At 36.1% G+C, this 22394-nt stretch overlaps 1 protein-coding gene across 2 annotated transcripts in view; it reads right to left on the minus strand.

Annotated features, from left to right (window-relative positions):
* ANAPC10 (anaphase promoting complex subunit 10) overlaps positions 1 to 22394 on the minus strand; it is a 70443-nt gene that overhangs the window by 29524 nt on the left and 18525 nt on the right. The window contains exon 4 of one of the 2 annotated variants that reach the window (XM_060095121.1): positions 14749 to 14866. In XM_060095121.1, the coding sequence (XP_059951104.1) occupies positions 14749 to 14866 (118 nt within the window). Of the gene's footprint in view, positions 1 to 14748; positions 14870 to 22394 lie in introns of both variants that reach the window. The other variant, XM_060095129.1, reaches the window with a different exon arrangement.

The raw sequence follows: 22394 nt of genomic DNA on the forward strand, positions 1-22394 counted from the left end.
GTTGAAGGGTGAAGGCAGGCAGAGAGTTCTTTTCATTCATCAGTCTGTTCTGACTCCCTAAAGTGCCTTCTTTATCATACTTAAACTGAGCTTATCACCATTGGGCCAGGAATAAGAGGCAAGTTATAAGTCTCCTAGATTCTCCCAAAGTAAATTATATTCCCTTTAGTCATTATCTTCTCTAAGATCTTATGCTTACACCAGAAAGTGGGGCTGCCAGGGTAGAATCAGTTTAAGAACTAATCTGCCTAGAACGCTTTTCTTTAGCAAAGTAAAGCTAAAACAGATGCCCCTACACTATCTTTAAAATAAATACAAATGCCATTGCAGAAAAAAAAATTGCACAAATATTAACTGAGCACCTACATGCCAGGTATTTAGGCATGACGGTGATTGACAGATACTGTTCCTGTGCAAGTGGAAGCTATCAAAGATTTGTGGCAGCTGATAAGAAATATGGCACAAAATTCTTAAATAAATGGCAGAAGGGTAAGATTAGGGTACAGAAATATACATAGAATCGTTTATAAGTAGGTCACAAATTTGGCTCCACAGTTCCTGGCAGTCAAAGCAAAGTGAGTATCATTACTGGTTCTGACAGTACGGAGGCTCTTCTACTTAGATTAGATTCCAAAGAGCTATCGTTAAGTCCATTTAATCCCATGTGCAAAGTTTTAACTATAGAAGCAACTGCTAATACCACCTATTGGTAATTAACAGAGCTAACATAATTCTCCCCGGACCCACTGCCCCCTTACAACAGGCAGGTTTTCATATCTACCAAAGTCCTTAAGTTGAAAGTTCTTTTTTTAAAAATTAATTAATTAATTAATTAATTTTGGGCTGCATTCGGTCTTAGTTGCCGCGCAGGGGCTTTCTCTAGTTGTGGCGAGTGGGGGCTACTTTTCATTGCGGTGCGCGGGCTTCTCACGATGGTGGCCTCTCTCGTTGCGGAGCACGGGCTCTAGGCGTGTGGGCTTCAGTAGTTGTGGCACACAGGCTCAGTAGTTGTGGCTCTCGGGCTCTAGAGCACAGGCTCAGTAGTTGTGCCGCTTGGGCTTAGTTGCTCCACGGCATGTGGGATCTTCCAGACCGGGGAACAAACATGTGTGCCCTGCATTGGCAGACGGATTCTTAACCACTGCACCACCAGGGAAGTCCCAAGTTGAAAGCTCTTAAGCAGAGGAACTTGTGTGTGTGTGTGTGTGTGTGTGTGTGTGTGTGTGTGTGTGTGAAAAATAAAAACCAAACTGCTTTTCCTGAATTCAGATCTGAAGGAAATCTTTACTCTGGATATGTACAAAAAGGCCACTTTGTGATATAGTAGACTACATTCTCAACAATATTCCTAACAGAATTACAACAGCAAATTTCATAATGTCTTAGGTGTCTCAAAGTAGGCCTATTGATTAATAGTAAAGATAAATTCTATAAAAGCAATTTTATAAAATAATGCAGCTGAAGTATAATAGTTATAATAGCTAAAGAACATGTATGTCTCCAAGCAATGCCCAATTTAAAAAATATATGAAATTCGACTCTTAGAAGATTAGTCTGAAGATCTAAAAATAAGCTTTTGAGACTACTGGCATCACAGTCATTTCTTACACAAGTTTTGTGTGTGACACCTCTTTACTATAATTCCTAAAACATAGGAGAAGAAAGCTTTCAGATTAAGTTTTGAGGGTTTAGCAATTATATATAAAATGAGTATAATACTTAGTAGACAATGAAAACAGATGCAATCTGGTTTTTTTAAAGGGCTATTCATTTTTCTCATGAATCTCAAAGAAAGTGCAATTAGGGAATAAGTCAAAGGCCAGTTATCACTGTATACCGTTAGTGTCAAAAGAGACACTATGTAAACAACATATAGTGTTTGGCCAGATTCACTACAATTAAGTGAAGTGAGAAAAAAAGCAAAAACAGGATCTCAGGTGCTTCCCTGGTGGTCCAGTGGTTAAGAATCCACCTTCCAATGCAGGAGACTTGGGTCCAATTCCTGGTAAGGGAACTAAGACCCACATGCCGCAGGTCAACTAAGCCCACACACTGCAACTACTGAGCCCACGCGCTCTAGAGCCTGCACAACACAACTAGAGAGCCCACGTGCCACAACTACTGAGCCCGCGCGCCACAACTAGAGAGAAGCCCGCACGCCACAACAAAGAGCCCTCACACCACAACGAAAGATCCTGTGTGCCACAGCTAAGACCCAATGCAGCCAAATTAATTAATTAATTTGTAAGAAAAACATAAAAAACAGGATCTCAAAGGATGATGTAATCTGCGTGAAAAACTTAATTTACTCTCAAGGCACCATCTACCATCAAATACTCACAGAGTACCTTTTCCTCAACTTTAGAGGAGTTTACCAAATCTGAATACTTCAGTTAACTCATACAAAACTGAAATACAGTAAGTTAAAGAATATAAGACTATTTTAACTGGGATTCTTTAAGAATTAGAGTAAAAACGCTATTTAGTCTAAACATTTTACAGAGTTAGAATCTATGTACTTTCAAAGTTGCTTTCTAAATACAGATAAGTAGATATACTAATATACTAAAATAGAATTTTAGTAATTACTGGCTATAAGTCTCTTTTATAATTATTTTATTGATTTCTATTATAAAATTAGAGATGTTTTCCTACAGAAAAAAATCAGGGTACTTATTATTACGAAATCTCATTTGCTTATTTAGCAAGTATGCTATTTCAGGGAAGAAGTAGGGAAAACAGGAGTTGTCACTTTGTTATAATCATTATTTTTGTTTTTGTTTTTGCAGTACGCGGGCCTCTCACTGCTGTGGCCTCTCCCGTTGCGGAGCACAGGCTCCGGACGCGCAGGCTCAGCGGCCATGGCTCACGGGCCCAGCCGCTCCGCGGCATGTGGGACCTTCCCGGACCGGGGCACGAACCCGTGTCCCCTGCATCGGCAGGCGGACTCTCAACCACTGTACCACCAGGGAAGCCCTATAATCATTATTTTATGTGAGTCAATGTGCCAGTTAAACCCTAAGAAAACTGCTTACCCTCAGTGGTGAGGAGATAGACAGTATATTACATATTTTCTTTTTTTTTAATAAAGACTTTATTTTTTAAAGCAGTTTTTGATTCATAGCAAAATGGAGAGGAATGTACAGAGATTTCCCATATACCCTCTGTCTCCACACATGCATAGCTTCCCCATTATCAACATACGCCACCAGAGTGGTACATTTGTTACCAAGGGTGAACCTACAGTGACACGTCATAATCATCTGAAGTCCAAAGTTTACATTAGGGTTCACTCTTGATGTTGTACATTCTATGGATTCAGACAAATGTACAATGACATGTACATCATTATATTGATAGTATCACACAGAGTATTTTCACTGCTCTAAAAATCCTCTCCGCTCCATGTATTCATCTTCCCACCACCCTCAGTTCCTGGCAATACCTAATCTTCTTACTGTCTCCATAGTTTTGCCTCTTCTGGAATGCCACATAGTTAAAATTATACAGTATGCAGCCTTTTAAGATTGGCTTCTTTCACTTAGGAATATGCATTTAAGGTTCCTCCATGTCTTTTCATGACTTGAGAGTTCATTTCTTTTTAGTGCTGAATAATATTCCATTGTCATTGTCTAGATGTACTACAGTTTATCCATTCACCTACTGAGGAACGTCTTGGTTGCTTCCAAGTTTTGGCAATTGTGAATAAAACTGCTATAGACATCTGTGTGCAGGATTTTGTGTGGATATAAGTTTCAACTCATTTGAGTAAATATCAAAGCTCATGACTGCTGGATCATATGGTAAGTGTATGTTTAGTTTTGTAAGAAACTGCCAAACTGTCTTCCAAAGTGGCTGCACTATCTTGCATTCCCACCAACAATGAATGAGAGTTCCTGTTGCTCCACATCTTCGTGAATACTGGCCAATGTAAGTGTTCTGGATTTTTGTCATTCTAACAAAATGTGTAGTGGTATCTCCTTTTAATTTGCATTTCTCCGATGACAAATTATGTGGAGCATGTTTTCATATGCTTATGTGCCACCTGTGTATCTTCTTTGGAGAGGTGTCTGTTAAGATCTTTAGCCTATTTTTTTTTTCTTCCAGTACGCGGGCCTCTCACCGTTGTGGCCTCTCCCGTTGCGGAGCACAGGCTCCGGACACGCAGGCTCAGTGGCCATGGCTCCCGGGCCCAGCCGCTCTGTGGCATGTGGGATCTTCCCAGACCGGGGTACGAACCCGTGTCCCCTGCATCCGCAGGCGGACTCTCAACCACTGTGCCACCAGGGAAGCCCTAGCCTATTTTTTTTAAATCAGGTTGTTTGTTTTCTTACTGAGTTTTAAAAGTTCTTTACACATTTTGGATAACAGTCCTTTATGAGAAGTGTCTTTTGCAAATCTTTTCTCCCAGTCTGTGGCTTGTCTTCTCATCCTCTTGGTATTATATATTTCAATCTGAGGTATCTGTAACCATGTGATAATTTTGTCCATTGGGTGGCAAAGAATGGGAACCTACAGATTATATAAAACCCAGAATAAGAACTTATAATCTTCATTATTAAGAATAAGCAACAGTAAATTTACACAGCTACTTAGGAAATGCCATATTAATTTAAAACAAGATAAAAGACTTCGGACAATTAAACTCGTTAGACAGCTAATATCTAACCGATTTCCCTACTACTGCCTCAGAGTTATGGTACCACGCAGTCTGATTCTAGATCTTCTTTTCTTATCAGAAGTTCCTTGAGGGTCTCCTCTGCCTAGTCCCTCTGTCCTACTTAATGAAGCACCAGAGATCAAGACTAGCTATAGACCATTTAATTAGCTAATTATCATTCTTAAGCTAATTCAAACTAGACAATTTGTTCTGAAAATGGCACTGGGATAGTTGGACTAATGTTTCTCTTTTCTACCATCAACTATAATTGCAAATAAAAGAGGAAAGGTCCCCCGCTGCCAAAAAAAACCTACAAACCCTTGTATGATGATTTTTCTTGATTCGATTATGAAGGAAAAGGACCCCAGAAGAAAGTATCTATTGGCTTGTATTCCCAGAGTTTCTACCCCAATATTCTCACTCTTTTATTCTGAAACTTGGAGATTTTTTTTTCCTTAGAAATTTTATTCTCTAAATTACCCTGTTTAAAGCTCTTTATAAAATCATTAAGCGAACGCAACCAGCAAAAAAGAAAAACAAATATTTATAAACATTTATGCCTACAGCATGAGCATTGCAAGTAGCAATCAATTTTCAACAGGATAGATCAAGGGAGTAAACAATTTTTAAATACATTTTGAAAATCAATAGTTAATCTATCCTATCACTCACTAACTAGCTCATTTCCCCAGCTACACACTTCAATTTTTCTGAAAAACTTGAAGAAATGTTTTGGTAACTTGTAATCTAAATGTGACTTTTTTTTAAAGAAAAAAAGTGAAAGGAATACGTATTGTACGTTGATTCCCAGCTAAAGCACTGCCTTGCTGTGTGACATCGGGCAGCTTGCTTCACCTCTTGGTGTCTCATTCGTAAATAACGGCATCGTACTTGATTAGGAGCTGCTAACTGGTGGCCACATCCAGCAGTGGATATACCTTGTTTGCCTAGCATGTTTTTAAAATTGGGAAATATCATATTCAAATCCAGATTTCTGATTTCTCTTTAAAAATTAAAAGATTGGAAACCCTGCGCCTATATTCCCTGTGTCAAGAAAGGCTGCAATTGAATAGCAGCTGTCCCCCTTTGGATAAGGCACGGATTCTTGGTGTTGTGTTACCTGCCTGTACGCTCAGCATTTGAGCTTCTGATGAACTAAATTACCTCTAAAGTTTCTTTCAGTTCTAACGTTCTCATGTTTAGAGTGAGCCACACAGCAAAAGATCCATTTCACCTCTCTAAGCCTCAGCTTGATTTGAATATGGGGATGATAATAACATCTAATTACCACGTGAGCTTTGGAGACAGAATGAAATAGTGAGTGGTGACTGCCTAGCACAGTGACATATATGTAGAAAAGTACTTAATAAACAGCAGAGGTAACAATAAACACAAATAATGGTGAACACAATAATTCAAAAATGATTGGTCAATCCAATCTAAGTCAAAATTGACATGCTGATTCTTCTCTTCTGAATGCAACATTGGTACCATCAAAAAACCACCTATTTGCCTCTAAGTTTTGGAGATTACTAGTTCTTCATTTACCACATGTAAAATAAGAGGCTGATGAAAAAAATGGAAGTTCTTGAGTAGGCTCATCTCAATTCGATGTATTTTTTAATTACGATAAATATTTTCAGCAGGTATTTTTCAGCAAGATATGCTGCAGCTCTTTCAGTTGCAACTACTGTTCCATTCAGGGTCATTTTAGTGGCCAAGAATAAAAATTCACTCAAAAGTTTCTACAGGAAGCGGGGGCTTACCGAAAAGTTTATATATCCATGGGAACCCAGGGGAAAGTAAACAACCAGGTATGAGAAAGGTCAGGAAATGAAGCATGTTGGGGCACCAACCACTTGTTCCAGCCTATTTTTCTTTCCCTTGGTTGTCTCTGTCTTTACATCCACTCTATAGTCATTCTACACCATCCTGCCTCCTCCCATACCTCACACTTTATATCCTTCTAACTTTAAAGCTTCAGTTGGCAAACGTCCTTCACCTTACCCACCCTCTCCAAAACACTATCTTTCCGCACCAAGTCTTGCTGCTAACGTGCCTGTTTCTTGTGAGTCATAGTTCTGAGAGAGGTAAAAAATTAAAAATAGAACTACCATGTGATTCTGCAATCTCACTTCTGGGTTTATACTCCAAAGAACTAAAAGCAGGGTCTCAAAGAGATATTTGCCCACCCATGTTCATAGCAGCTTTATTCACAATAGCTGAGAGGTGGAAGCAACCTGAGAGTCCATTGTCAGATGGATGGATAAACATACAATGGAATATGATTTAGCCTTAATAAGGAAAGAAATCCTATCACATGCTATAACCTGGATGAACCTTGAAGACATTGCGCTAAGTGAAATAAGCTAGTCATAAAAAGACAAGTACTGCATGAGTTCACTTATATGAGGTATCTAAGTGTAGTCAAACTCAGAGACAGAAAGCAGACTGGTGGTTACCAGGGGCTGGGGGAAGGGAAAATGAGGAGGAGTTGTTTAATGGACATAGATTTGCAGTTTTGCAAGATGAAAAAGTTCTGGGGATCTGTTATACAACAATATGAATATACTTAACGCTACTGGACTGGACCGTGTAATGCTACTACACTCAAAAGTGTTAAGACAGCAAATCTTATGTTATTTTTTTTTATTTTTATTTTTTTTGCGGTAGGCGGGCCTCCTACTGTTGTGGCCTCTCCCGTTGCGGAGCACAGGCTCCGGACACGCAGGCTCAGCAGCCATGGCTCACGGACCGAGCCGCTCCGCGGCATGTGGGATCTTCCCGGACCGGGGCACGAACCTGTGTCCCCTGCATTGGCAGGCGGACTCTCAACCACTGCGCCACCAGGGAAGCCCTATGTTATTTTTTTTATCACAATTAAAATTAAAAAAAAAAATTTCTGAGAGAAGGAATCGATCAGATTTATTCAGATAATCCTTTTGAAGCAAACTACACAAGCAAGGGTCAGTGACAAGCCTATGGACTGACCACTGGTATATTTATTTGACAACTTTTAATTAAATGCCCACTGTTTCCAAACTGTGCTAGGTTCTCAGCCAGATGCCCACCCGTGGCCTGTTTGGCTGGTCATACTAAGTAGGCTTTCCTTATGTAACAGGGGTTGATGAGCCATATCTCATTTTCACATTTGTAAGTAAAGTACCTATTTCTATTGTACTACATCCTGCCATAGGGTTTTCTAATTCTGTTTGTTTGTTTTCTTTGCCCTTGGCTATTACTACTGTCACTCTGCCAAAAAAAAACCCCAAAACAACAACAACAACAAAAAAGAGTGCAGTTCTTCCATAACTGCTGTGAAAGAACACCTGAAAAGAGCAACCATACGGCACAATGCTCTTGAAAGGATCCTCATCAATTTCATAGGTCCCTTTAAGTATGCATCAGCAGTTCAAAACCTTCCAATTCAAAGAATTATGAAACAAAATAAGAATACCCATCAGAATCTTCTTACTTGGCACAAATAGCATGATAGGAAAAGTTGGAATTCTTGCTATGAAAGCAAATAACTTAATTAGTCTCAAATCTATAAATTTAGAAACTATCACTCCAAAGAGTGATTAAACTACTTGCAAGAATTGTCTTAGTTCAGAACTGCATTAAATAAATTGCCTATTACAACATGTCACACAGGCTTAGGAAGGAAACTTTTCAGTCCCTATCTAACTGGATTCCTGACCATTATCAGCTTCTGTGACATCATATTCTCTTGATTTTTTTTCCTCATCTCTGGCAGTTCTTCTCAGCTTTTTTTCATTGGATGATCTTTTTCTATCCTTGAATATTGGCATTTCCACAGTTCCAGTCCTGGTACTCTTCTTTCCAACTATACACACTCCGTGAATGAAATCCAAACTCACACCAGAGCTTCTACTTACACATGGATGACTCCCAAATCTACACCTCTAACCTAGACTTCTTTCCTCAGGTTCAGATCCATATACTTGACTACCCACTGTAAATTCCCTCCATCTGAAAAGATACCAGAAGTCAGTGGCAAAAATAAATCTCATTAGCTTTAACTTTCTCTCTATCCCTACCCTCAGTGTTCCTTAACTCTGCATTTCATTTCTGATTAATCACAACATCCAACCAGTTGCCAGACATGAGGAGAAATCTAGATGCCCCCTCCTACCTACTTGAACCACCTGCCCGCACTCCCATTAACCCCAGGTAGCAATCAGTCACAAGTCCTTTTGATTCTACTTCAAACACATCCCTTCCTCTTGAACCCAAGTGCCATCACCTTAGTTAAAGCCTCATAATTTGCACCTGGATACTACATACCTGGTCTTTTTTTTTTTTTTTCCTGCGGTATGCGGGACTCTCACTGTTGTGGCCTCTTCTGTTGCGGAGCACAGGCTCCGGACACGCAGGCTCAGTGGCCATGGCTCACGGGCCCAGCCACTCCGCAGTATGTGGGATCTACCCAGACCGGGGCACGAACCCGTGTCCCCTGCATCGGCAGGCGGACTCTCAACCACTGCGCCACCAGGGAAGCCCCATACCTGGTCTTTACACTGCTCCAGCCCCATCATTCCCAAGATTTAACCTGATCAATGTTTCCTCATTTAAAGTCTAAACTCCCTAGAATCCTGAGGGCAAGCACAATCTGACTTTCGCCTATATATATTCAATGGAACAATTATATACTTATTCCCTACAAGAATGTATATTCCTTATGTACAGAGGCCATATTACCATCACAGTAAATGTGTTGAATGAATAAACACTTCTCCAGTCTTTCTTGCGGCTTCCTCGCACCTACCCAGCTTCCAAGCACACTACATTACTGGCAGTTCTGCCATTATGCCAGGTCCTCATGCTCCCATACCTTTATGTTCACCGTGCCCCCTTTAAGAACACCTCCACTTTATTCTCCACCTGAGTAGGCTTTATATCTATCCTTCAGATTCAGTTGAACCACCACCTCTCTTAGAAAAAAAAATTTTAACTAATATTCCTAATAGTCCACTGTGTTCCCATACCCCCTGCATGTATTTTCTAGACTATATTGTAATTGTTGACTTATTTGCCTGTCTCTTCCACCAGACTATGAAGTGCTTAAGGGCAGAAACCATGCCTATCTCTGCTGTATCCCTGGTGCCTAACACAGTGCCTGGCACTTAGCAGCCCCTAAATAAATATTTACTGAACAAAGCATGAATCTGTCTTATATAGGAATGCCAGGCTAGTCAAAAAAATCTATAGTCTAAGTTGATGGTCAAACAAAAAACAAGAGATACAAGAATGTTTTTCTCTCTTAAAAATATATATGATACTCTACTGTGTAACATATTTTAGTTTCAAGAGAAAATGTACCCCAAATGCATAGATACCTCAACTCCATTTTAGAATTAAGTAATGTTTATAATTATGAATATTTTTTTAAATTGCATATGTTACTCTTAGAGAGGGATAAGAGACAACATTTCCAGCCTAAAAATTATGTGTACCTCGCCAAAGCATTCTACACTCATTTCAAAGATGTCCTAAAGTTAGTTATAAAAATTAATTTTTAAAAATATTTTCTTTTAAATTGGCTAAATTCAATAAAAACTATTTTTTCCAAAGGCTCAATAAATTAAACACTCTGTCTTATCAAACCAATTTATGTTTGTAGATACTGCCTAAATCATTCTACTTTATAACAAGTTGTTTAAAATAGGCCCCTCATAAGAAAGTAAATATAAGTAGATTTTAAGATCAATGGAGAGAGTCAGAGCCTTTGTCTGCATCTCCTTACTCTATCACACACATTAATGGAAGGCAAATTATAATAGTAAATGTTATTTTAACAGAAGAGCTGACTTATTAACCACTTCTGTCAAAGTACCATATATGGACTCCCATAGCCACACTACTGATTTAAGACACAAGGTAGAGAGCCAAAATGCTCACCCACATGGAAGAAAAGGAAAATATCATTACAGCTCTCTTAACATTGAAGACTTGTTTCAAGCCTCCTCTTAAAAAAAAAAAAAATCACTTGGTAACAGCTTGATTATCTGAAGACAAAAACAAGGCTTAATATTCACTTCAGTGCTCAATCTTGTGCTCCATCAATATTTTATCCTTTTGTGGCTACAAATTTTAGAAGCAAAATGCTAACAATGAACCAAAGGACAGCTTTCACATATGCTGAAAACATCTGCTTAACCTTAAGTTACCAAGTTGTTTTTCATAAACTGTATAGAAATAATTTTGAGAGCTGTCACTATATGTCTAATAAATGACTTTGGTTTTATATTTAAGAATAAAAATTTCTACAACAGTTTTTTAAAAGAGAAATAACTAGTTAGAAAATTAAAAAAGACTTTAAGTTTTCTCGGATTTTAGCTGGAGATGTATTCTAAAATGTTAAAATGGGCACATTTAATATATAGTATTGTTTTGGTTCCTCACTGTAAACAACAAAAAATTTCCTTCACACATACTTTCCCTTCTGAGAGCAAAGGAAAAGAACAACATCAAACCAAAACATAATGCTAAAATACAAATGATTTAAACATTTAAAAGCAACTATATCTTTATTCAAAAACATCTCCAAAATAACTTCCTGGACAACATGAACATGATTTCTGGCATAAAAATAACACAACGGAGATGAAATATTTTGAAAAGATAATGACACAGACTCTGAAATACTAAATTCTCACTTCTATATAGAAATAATCTCTTGTGCAGAAGCAATAAATTATAAACATATTATAAAATGTTCTTAGGTTGTTGGTTTCCAATTTGCATAGGATAGATAATTTTGAAAACAAGAAAGTAGAACGAACAGCGTAAATAAATTCAACTCTGGTGCCAAAAATGTTCTAATTGGCCAAACCCAGTGTTGGTATCTTGCATCCATTAGGCAGAAAAGTCTAAACTTCATTTCTGTTTTAATTTTAAGTCCCTCCTCAGGTATAAAAGTTAAAATAAGCATTCTAGAATAGTAAAGGAAGGGCCTGATCTTTTTGTAGAGATTTTTCAACAGAGGTAACAAAGATCTAGATATATCATGTTTCATAGCTGAGATGAAGGGAAACATATGATAGAAAACCAATAATTTTTGAATAAATAGGGTAACCTATTAGCTTTCCTCACCCTGAACTATAATTTTTTAACAGTTGCTATCTCAAATCAATAATAAAATTAAAGAAAGTAGGTTTTAGAGTGTTTCAAGTAAACAAATCCAGAATTTCTAGTAAAAAGGGAAAACCTATTAAAATACTCCAGTACACACTACACCCTCCAGTGGGCAAGCATCCATGGAAAAATATAAGAAGATTTCGTTGGATTTTCCACTCAGTCAATCAGGCCTATAACTAATAAAATGATGGTTCTAAAAACCTCATAAGAGTTCACACTATTTTAATCTCTCGTCTTAGTATATAAGTTAGAAAAAGCAAACACTTTTCTATAGTAACAATTTAGATGTTATAGGAGAATAATGTTAGAAAATAAAATCATGATCTGCTTATCTTTCCTTAAAAAACAAAGTGCTATCAGATTCTTAATTTCTTAAACTTATAAAAGAAAAACGGTACACAGAGTAAATCACATATAAAGTTGTATAATTAAAGATAAAAGTATTCTTTATACCATGAGCTGCAAAGGCAGCACTAATATTTTAAAGCAAAATCCAAAAATTATGGTTCCTTAGTGAGAACTGTGGCAGAAAAGCAGTAGGTTCATTAAGTTTTTCAGGAAAACAACTTACATTATCACCTGGTAATATTTAGTATTACTGGTCTCATGAGGCTATGTGGTCACTACACTTAGAATAAAATTAAGAGACTATTTAAAAGAGCCCTTATTCTATATGACTAATGTTTCATGACTTAAATAATAGAAGCAAAGACTAGATTAAAAGTATTCTACAATGGTCCAAATATCATTTAAAGTTTCTCTAATTTACAAAATACAAACATATATTTAATACATAAATTTAATACATAAATCTGATCTAAACCTAGATCAGATATGAAGATGTATAGTTCCCAAAATGAATTAAAGAATTTTTGAATATATATACTCTAGGAAAAACTAGTACAACTAAGACTACTTAAGGTCTTGAACTTACCACTAAGCTTATGAGACCAGCAATTACAGGACAATAGTGACATCTAGTGGACACTACAAATATATACCACACATATCTTGGAATAAAACCTTTTATTTCTAGTGTTTCACATATTTCAACCTGTCTGAAGAAGTATATGACAAATCTTTAGTTGTAAACCAAAACAAGCTGACTCGGCGCCTTAAAAGCTTCTCAATATGAGTGACCCAATCATGTGATAAATATAAAATGTTTAACAATTAAAGTATAAGAAGTAAATATCTCAAGTCTTTAAACACTAAGCACTAATTAAATGTATCAAATACATGACTAAAAGAAGGTCTAGCAAATGGCCCAGTATGATTATGATAATAAAAAGAATTTAAAAGATTCTGAACGAAACAAGTGAAAAATGAAAAAAAAAAAAGAAAGAAAGAAAATTAAGAGCTGATCTATTTATGAATTTATTCAAGCATGGGAAGAACATATTAACCAGTATAGTCTGTCAGACAAAATAAGAAATGTTTTTAAACTAGAAGATTATCTTATTTATGACAATGTTTCAAAACCAGATTAGTTCTCAAGAAAATTTATAGGATTATTCTTTAAAAGTAAAGGAAGATAACTGGAAGAAAACCAGCTAATCCTCTCAAGAAGTGATGAACTTACCTCAAAGAAGGACAAAAAAACAAACAACAAAAAGTACTTGTGGACAATGTCCTTACTTATTATTTGTTCACACATAAGCAGATTTCACAAGAGAACGGACACTGCACTTAATGAGAAAGCAATGAAAGTATATGTGATTTTTATTAAGCATTTTATCACTAACTCAGGGAAGAAATACAAATATTTAGAACCTAGAGATAGGATCTAAATATAAACACTAAGTCAAATAAGAGTCCAGGCCACAAAGTAACTAGAAGTCTTTCAAAAATCACACATCCTTCCCAGATCTCTCAGAACCACCTAATTTAAAAGATTTTAATGATTATTTGAGCTCAACGATTTTCTGAAAAGAAAAAATGCTAAGGGCCAGAACTTTCCAAGTATACAGTTCAAAATCATTGAAGATATCTCTGAAATGTAAATATTTTGGGATTAATAAAATTCAGGTCACAAAAACACTGTCTTACTGTCTTCAAAAAGTTATCAGAGGATAAATAAATTGTGATATATTCAAACAATGGATTACAACTCAGGAAGCAAAAAGAATGAAGTACTGATACATGCAACAACATAGATGAATCTCAAAAAAACTAGGCTGAGTGAAAGAAGTCTTACATAAAAGTATACCCTGTATGATTTCATTTATATGATATTCTAGAACAGGCAAAACTGATCTATGGAATGAATGAATGAATGAATAAACAAAATCACAACAAGAGTTACCTCTAAGGCTAGGATAAAGATGGAGATTGACTGGGAAGGAATATGAGGGAATTTTCTGGGGTAATGGAAATGTTCTAAATTTTAACAAGAGTTGGGGTTACACAGATGTATGCATTTGTCAAAACTCACCAATAATATACTTAAGAGTTATGCAAAATTTATATAAATTTTACCTTAAAAAATAAACCTTAAGCAAATATTAATAACTCCAGTTATCATATACCATGCTAAAGCATTTGGGGTGATGTGTATAAATATCTGCAACTTATTTTGAAATGCACATAAAAATTAGATAATGGACAGATTATAATAAAGCAAATATAGCAAAACACTAACAACTGTAGAATCTAGGATAGAAGTATGTTGAGGTTCTCTATTTAATTCTTTCAGATTTTCTGTATGTCTGAAAATTTCCATAATAAGACGTTAGGAAAAAAATAAAGATGACAATCAGAATTCAAAAGAAAATTAAAAATATAAAAAATTTAAAATATGTTCTCTAAAATATTAACAATTTTCCTTTTATATATTAACATTTTAATCTACTTAATGTCAAAAGTGACCATCTTCTAAAGAGCAAACATTACAGGACAAAATATTAAAAAAATTTTTAAAGACATACCCGAATTTCTTGAAGATTGTGAAAATTATTTCCTACTCTGACTGAGATCTTGCTTGGAGTATAGCTTTCATCAGATTTGTAGTCCGCATAAATACATAATGTCTTCACTGTTGTTTTTCTTCTAAAAGCAATAAAGTAAAAACAACAAGCCTTTTATCATGTGGAAAGATTATATACAAAACATGTTATCTTCTGATTTTAAAAGTCATATAGTTTGCTAAAATGAGTATTTGAATGAATAATTTCCATGTTCTTTAATTTTAACAATGATGGAAATGAAGAACATGTGATAAAATAGATACACATGTTATACTTTTACAGACATCTCTTACCTAGAACATGGTCAAGAAACAGATGTAAGCAAAAAAAGAAACAGTTAAGCCAAAATAGGTACCTTAGACTGCAAACAAGCATTAAGAGTTTTCAGTTCTCATTTGTATTTTAGACAAAGAAATTATTCTAACAGCTTGTTTTTCTTTACTAGTTAATTACTTAATTTCCTATGTTAATACCTGAAAATAACTAGCTAAGTGAGAAACTAATTCTAGCAAAAAGAAAAATGTTTAAAAAACCAGAAAGTGTAATCTTATTACTTAATGCAAGAAATAAAATTCTACTGTTTTTAAAACATACATATCTTAGAAAAATAAGCAAAGACTACATAACAAAAATTAACCTCAGAAAACTGCAAGTGGCCAGAAAATATGTTCAACCTCCAATAATCAAAGAAAGAGAAATTAAAACATACATAGACATTAGTCTTTTATCATATTGGGAAATATGAAAATAACTGATAATACCCAAATTTGATTAGAAAAAGGTATTTTCATAGACATTTAGTAGGTACAAAGCCTTTGACTCACAAATTCAACTTCTAAGAATGCATTAAAAGACAATAACACAACTACTCTAAAGCAGATGAAGAGAAATCTTTATTCTTCTACAGTTAAATTACTGAAAAATTATAAACAACTTAAATGTCCATCTCAATACAGAATTAAACAGATTACAATATACCCAATTTAATGAAGTACTACACAACTATTTAAGATACACATAGATATGTAATTACAGTAGGGGAAAAAAAGCAGATAACAAAACAGAATATAAAAAAGGATTGCATTTGGGGAAAAACAAAAAAATTTTTAAAGTCATATAAACCTACATAGGTATAGAAAAAGGTCTAGATAGAATCATACAAAAATAGTAAAAGTGACTATTTTGATGCTGTGAAACTTATTTTCTTCTTTATGATTTCTACATTTTCTGATTAATCTTTTAAAATAAGCATGTATTATTGTGGTCATCGGGGGGGAAAAACAGACAATTTAAATATCAACCAAAAAAACCATAAAGAAGTCTATTTAAACGTGCTTTACAAGTTAAGATCTGATATAAACTGGCCCTCACTTAATAACGAGCTCCTTGAACAGAAGTAGCCTGTGTCAAAAGTCAGTCTATAAAAACAGCAGGGGATCTATAGCTCTTAGTGAGGGGACCAAACTTCTATAGCTCAAGCTTTTCATCAGAAAGGAATGGGGAAAGTTAAGGACTTTTCCTCAAATAATAAAGACAGATCAAGATGTAAAACGCTAAATACTCAGGAATTGCTGACAGGATAAATACCATCACCAGATTTTCAAAAGAGGCCAGCGGTATCAAACTGACATCCTTCTCTGTCTGCTGCGCCAGGAAGGAGACAGGAGGGGAAGCGCCAGAAAGAAGGGGAAAGTTTGAAGGGCTTACAAAAGATCTTTGCCCTGATGCACCAGCCATAAACAGGCAGTGAGAGGCCTTTCTTATCATGGAGAGATCAAAGATCATGAAGATTACCCTTAAGGATTTCTTTCTTTTTTTTTTTTTTTAAACAAAAGCAGATCTAAAGGACCAAACTTTTTGCTCAGAATAATTTCATCTCTAGGTTATTAAATTCAGGATAACTTAGTCGCTGAACCTACAAGATAACCAGGGTTAGGTTAGAAAGGCAAAGAATAATAATAACACTAATATTTATAAACACAACAGCAACAGCAGAAATAGCAAGTGAACAAGTGAATACTCTGTCTGGCCCAGAAGCAATGCTTTATATGTATTATCTCATTGACTCCTTAACCTTGTGATACAGGAACTATTATCACCTCTATTTACTGATTAAAAAAAAAAAGTAACACTCAGGTTAATAACTGGCTTAAGGTCACAAAGCTAGTAGGTGGGCAGTGTTGTAGTTTATGCATGTGTCTGCCTGCCTCATATGATATTAACTACTATAACCTTCCTATTAATTAATCGTACTTAGCTTATCCAGCATTGTCATTGACACCATTTAACAGATGTAGATGTTTATAATTCTTTAAATTTGAGCTACATCATGGGTCCTTACCCTTGGGTCTATGTAGCCCCAGAAATCATATATATAACTTATGCTATATATGCAGTTTCATTAGATTTGAGAAGGAAACTGTGACCTCCCATAAAGTTAAAACTGTTACTCCATAAAGCCTTTTAAAATTATTTATAAATTTTATCTCATGGTAAATTTTAAAAATAATATTGCTTAGAAAATCATTCTGCTTGTCCAGTGGCAATGTATGTGGGAAGGAAGCACATACACTGTGCTGCTACAGGACTTGCCCTCCCACCATAAACAACTAGAGTACCAGACAACATATATGAAACAATCGTCTGCAGACACTGAATGACTAGACGCAAAGGCCTGTAAGTCCTGAGAGAAAGGAAACGAATGAGGTGAGCCCTATGAACAACTGGGCTTTCTGACTGATGGCAATTTCTCAACTGCTATGCAGGCAGAGAAAAGCCTAAAAGAATCTCGCAGTCTCACTGAACTGGGGAAGGAGCTATACTGAGAAAAAACTCCAAAAATCTGCCTGGAGTCCCCTTGAGTCTTTGAACACCAATCTACACAGGCATAGATAGGGTGAAACTCCACAAAGACATGCAAAGAACAGTTGCTGGGGGAAAAACAATTACTGAGAAACAGTAAGCCAAACAATTCCCAGAGCTTTGCACAGAGTAAGCAAACATTAGAGTTCCCAATAACCAAAGTGGAGAATCCAAATAGCTCCTCAAATGTCTAGGACATTCATTTGAGATCCCAGAAGGATGAAGCCTTTGTATTCCATGAGGCTAATCTTGCCCAAGAGAAGTGACCTTAAAGAGTGGTCTGGGGGGCTTGCATGGTGGCGCAGTGGTTGAGAGTCCGCCTGCCGATGCAGGGGACACGGGTTCGTGCCCTGGTCCGGGAAGATCCCACATGCCGTGGAGCGGCTAGGCCCGTGAGCCATGGGCGCTGAGCCTGCGCGTCCAGAGCCTGTCCTCCGCAATGGGAGAGGCCACAACGGTGAGAGGCCTGCGTACTGAAAAAAAAAAAAGAGTGGTCTGGGGATCTATGGGGGATCTGTAGGTGATTTCAAGATCTTTTCAGGGCATCAACAAGGTCACAACTATTTTCCTAATAACACTAAGATGTTACTTGCCTTTTTCAGAATCATTCTTTTATGAGTATACAGTGGAGTTTTCCAGATGTGATCTGACACGGGATACTGTAAAAGATTTAATGAAGAAGCATATGTGTGACTCCAGCTGTCTCCTCTGAAGCCAGACACTAAAGAGATTCACAAAAAAAGTAAAACAATAACACTCTTCTCACTATTTTTTGTTTTGGAAGAGACAGTTATTTTTCATCTAAAAATGTTATTTATGTTAACATAATAGGTTAATTATTTAACTTTAGATGAATAAATAGATACTTTAAAATTCCTCAGCTATAATTTCCAATATGGTAAATACTGAGAGGATATAAAAAGTCAACAGAAGATCTTTGGAGACCTCAATAAAAGTTTAAAGTGGTACTGAAACCAAAAAACATTGGAGGCTTGCTGCCCTTGAGCAGGGATCAGCAAACCACAGCTCAGAGGCCAAATGTGACTGACCACTTATTTTTGTAAAAAAAGTAATACTGAAGCAAAGCAACACCCATTCACTTACAAACTGTCCATAGCTGCCTTTGCACTACAACAGCAAAGCTGAGCAGTTGCCACAGCTTAAAACATAGTTTGTGAGGTCTAAAATGTTTACTATCTACCCCATTACAAAAAGTTGGCTGACTTCTACCCTAGAGTAAAAGGTACTCTAGACCACAGTAAAGGGGCTTAAAATGAAGCCTCAAAAAGATCAAGTTGATTCTTAAGAACTTATCTGCCTGCCAGAACAAAGTCTAATCGTCTTTAAAAAACAAAATCCAACCAATCCAATCCAATCCATTATTTTGTTTATGAATTTGGAATTTAGGCAGGGCCCAGAAGGGAAGGCTCCACACAGCATTGGGTGTGGCTATTTGACTTGAGAGGTGAAGGACCTGCTTCCAAGATGGCTCACTAATACGGTGATAAGCTGGTGATACTTGTCAGCTGGGAGCCTAGCTGAGAGCTTGGGTTTTGATTCACTTTTTTTATGGGCTTCTCCATTTGATGTGTTTTCTCACAGCACTGTAGATGGGTATCAAGGGAGAGAATCACATAAAAGAGAGAACAAGGCAGATTGCCTTTTATGATCAAGCCTTAGAAATAACCGTATCATAACATTCATACTCTATTAGACAAGAAATCCACAAAGGCCTGACCAGTTTCAAGAGGGGAGACATAGATGTCATCTCTTGATTAAGTAGTAGCAAAGCTGAAGAAGAGCGTATGCAATAGGAAATAATAATGTGAACATACTGGAAAACATTGTCTCCCTTTCCTGGAAATCAGGGGGTGGAACTGAAAGTTCTAACCTGCTAATCACATGGCTGGTTCTCCCCACAACCAGCCCCCACCCTTGAGTGGAATCCAAAAGTCACCTTCCCTAAAGTGTTTTCAAGAGCCTGAGAGCAAGAAGTCAAATATTATCCCATTGCTCTTAAAATTCAGGAAATTCCAAGGGTTTGGGGAGCTGTGAGCCAGGAACTATGCATGAAGACCAAGTATATATGAGACATCTGAATAACCATGTATTCTTCTTATAAATCACAATATTGTAATAATTGAATACTAGTAACAACTTTGGGTCAATAAATTAGATAATTTTGATAAAATGGACAAGTTCTTTGAAAAAACAAATTATCAAAACTGATTCAATAAAATAGATAATCAACAAGGATCTACTGTATAACACAGGGAACTCTACTCAATATTCTGTAATAACCTATATGGGAAAAGAATCTGAAAAAGAATGGATATATATATATTTATAACTGTGTCACTTAGCTGTACACCTGAAACTAACACAACATTGTAAATCAACTATACCCCAAAATAAAATAAAAATTAAATTAAAAAAATAAAAAATAAAAAAATCTGCTGACAACTGAGGCATAAAAAAACTATATTTTTCTGGGGGGAGAAATGTCTCAATGAACATGGGAGAAAAATTGGTAATGAAAGAGAAAATCTGTGCTATGGCAAAAAAAAAAAACTGATTCAAGAATAGAAAATCAATTAAAGAAATAAGACGTTGTATGTTTAATTAAAAAACCCAACAACTTCACACAAAGAAAACTCTGGGAACAGAGAGCTTCAATGGTGAATTTTATCAAATATCTAAGCATGAAATAATAGTGATTCTACATGAATCCTTTTAGACTAAAAAAAACAATAGAAAAGATGAATGAAACTAAAAACTGGTTCTTTGAAAAGATAAACAAAATTGATAAACCTTTAGCCAGACTCATCAAGAAAAAAAGGGAGAGGGCCCAAATCAATAAACTCAGAAATGAAAAAGGAAAAGTTACAAGTGACACCACAAAATACAAAGAATCATAAGAGACTACTACTACAAGCAACTATACACCAATAAAATGGACAACCTAGAAGAAATGAACAAATTCTTAGAAAGGTACAATCTCCCAAGACTGAACCAAGAAGAAATAGAAAATATGAACAGACCAATTATCAGTACTGAAATTGAATCAGTAATTTAAAAACTCCCAACAAGCAAAAGTCTAGGACCAGATGGCTGCACAGGTGAATGCTACCAAACATCTGGAGAAGAGTTAACACTTACCTTTCTGAAACTATTCCAAAAAATTGCAGAGGGAGGAATACTTCCAAACTCATTCTATGAGGACACCATCACTCTGATACCAAAACTGGACAAAGATACCACGATAAAGGAAAAGTACAGGCCAATATCACTGATGAACATAGATGCAAAACTCCTCAACAAAATACTAGTAAAGAGAATCCAACAATACATTAAAAGGATCATACACCATGATCAAGTGGGATTTATCTCAGGGATGCAAGGATTTTTCAATATCCACAAATTAATGTAATATACCACATCAACAAATTGAACAATAAAAACCATATGATCACCTTAATAGATGCAAAAAAGCTTTTGATAAAATTCAACAACCATTTATGATAAAAACTCTTCAGAAAGTGGGCATAGAGGGAACATACCTCAATGTAATAAAGGCCATATATGATAAACCCACAGCTAACATCATACTCAATGGTAAAAAGCTAAAAGCTTTTAAGATCAGGAACAAGACAAGGATGCCCACTCTCACCATCTTTATTCAAAGTAGTTTTGGAAGTCCTGGCCACAGCAATCAGAGAAGAAAAAGAAATAAAAGGAAAACAAATTGGAAAAGAAGAAGTAAAATTGTCACTGTTTGCAGATGACATGATGCTATATACAGAAAATCCCAAAGAGACTACCAGAAAACTACTAGGGCTAATCAATGAATTCAGTAAAGTTGCTGGATACCAAATTAATACACAGAAATCTCTTGCATTCCTATACACTAACAATGAAAGATCAGAAAGAGAAATTAAGGAAACAATTCCATTTACCATTGCATTAAAAAGAATAAAATACCTAGGAATAAACCTACCTAAGGAGGCAAAAGACCTATACTCCAAAAACTATAAGATGCTAATGAAAGAAACTGAAGACAACACAAACAGATGGAAAGATATCTTGGATTATAAGAATCAATATTGTTAAAATTACCATACTACCCAAGGCAATTTACAGATTCAGTGCAATCCCTATCAAATTACCAATGGCATTTTTTTACAAAACTAGAACAAAAAATTTTAAAACTTGCATGGAAACACAAAAGACCACGAATAGACAAAACAATCTTGAGAAAGAAGAATGGAGCTGGAGGAATCACACTCTCTGACTTCAGACTATACTACAAAGCTACAGTCATCAAAATAGTATGGTACTGGCACAAAAATAGACATATAGATCAATGGAACAGAACAGAAAGCCCAGAAATAAACACATGCACTTATGGTCAATTAATCTGTGACAAAGGAGGCAAGAATATACAATGGAGAAAAGATAAGTGGTGCTGGGAAAACTGGACAGTTACATGTAAAAGAATGAAACTGGACTATTCTCGAACACCATATACAAAAATAAACTCAAAATGGATTAAAGACTTAAATGTAAGACCAGATACTGTACAACTCCTAGAGGAAAACATAGGCAGAATACTCTTTTTTTTGCAGTACGTGGGCCTCTCACTGTTGTGGCCTCTCCCGTTGCGGAGCACAGGCTCCGGACGCTCAGGCTCAACGGCCATGGCTCACGGGCCCAGCTGCTCCGCGGCATATGGGATCTTCCCAGAC

Source organism: Mesoplodon densirostris, chromosome 1, assembly GCF_025265405.1.
Source record: "Mesoplodon densirostris isolate mMesDen1 chromosome 1, mMesDen1 primary haplotype, whole genome shotgun sequence".
NCBI classification, from domain to species: domain Eukaryota; kingdom Metazoa; phylum Chordata; class Mammalia; order Artiodactyla; family Ziphiidae; genus Mesoplodon; species Mesoplodon densirostris.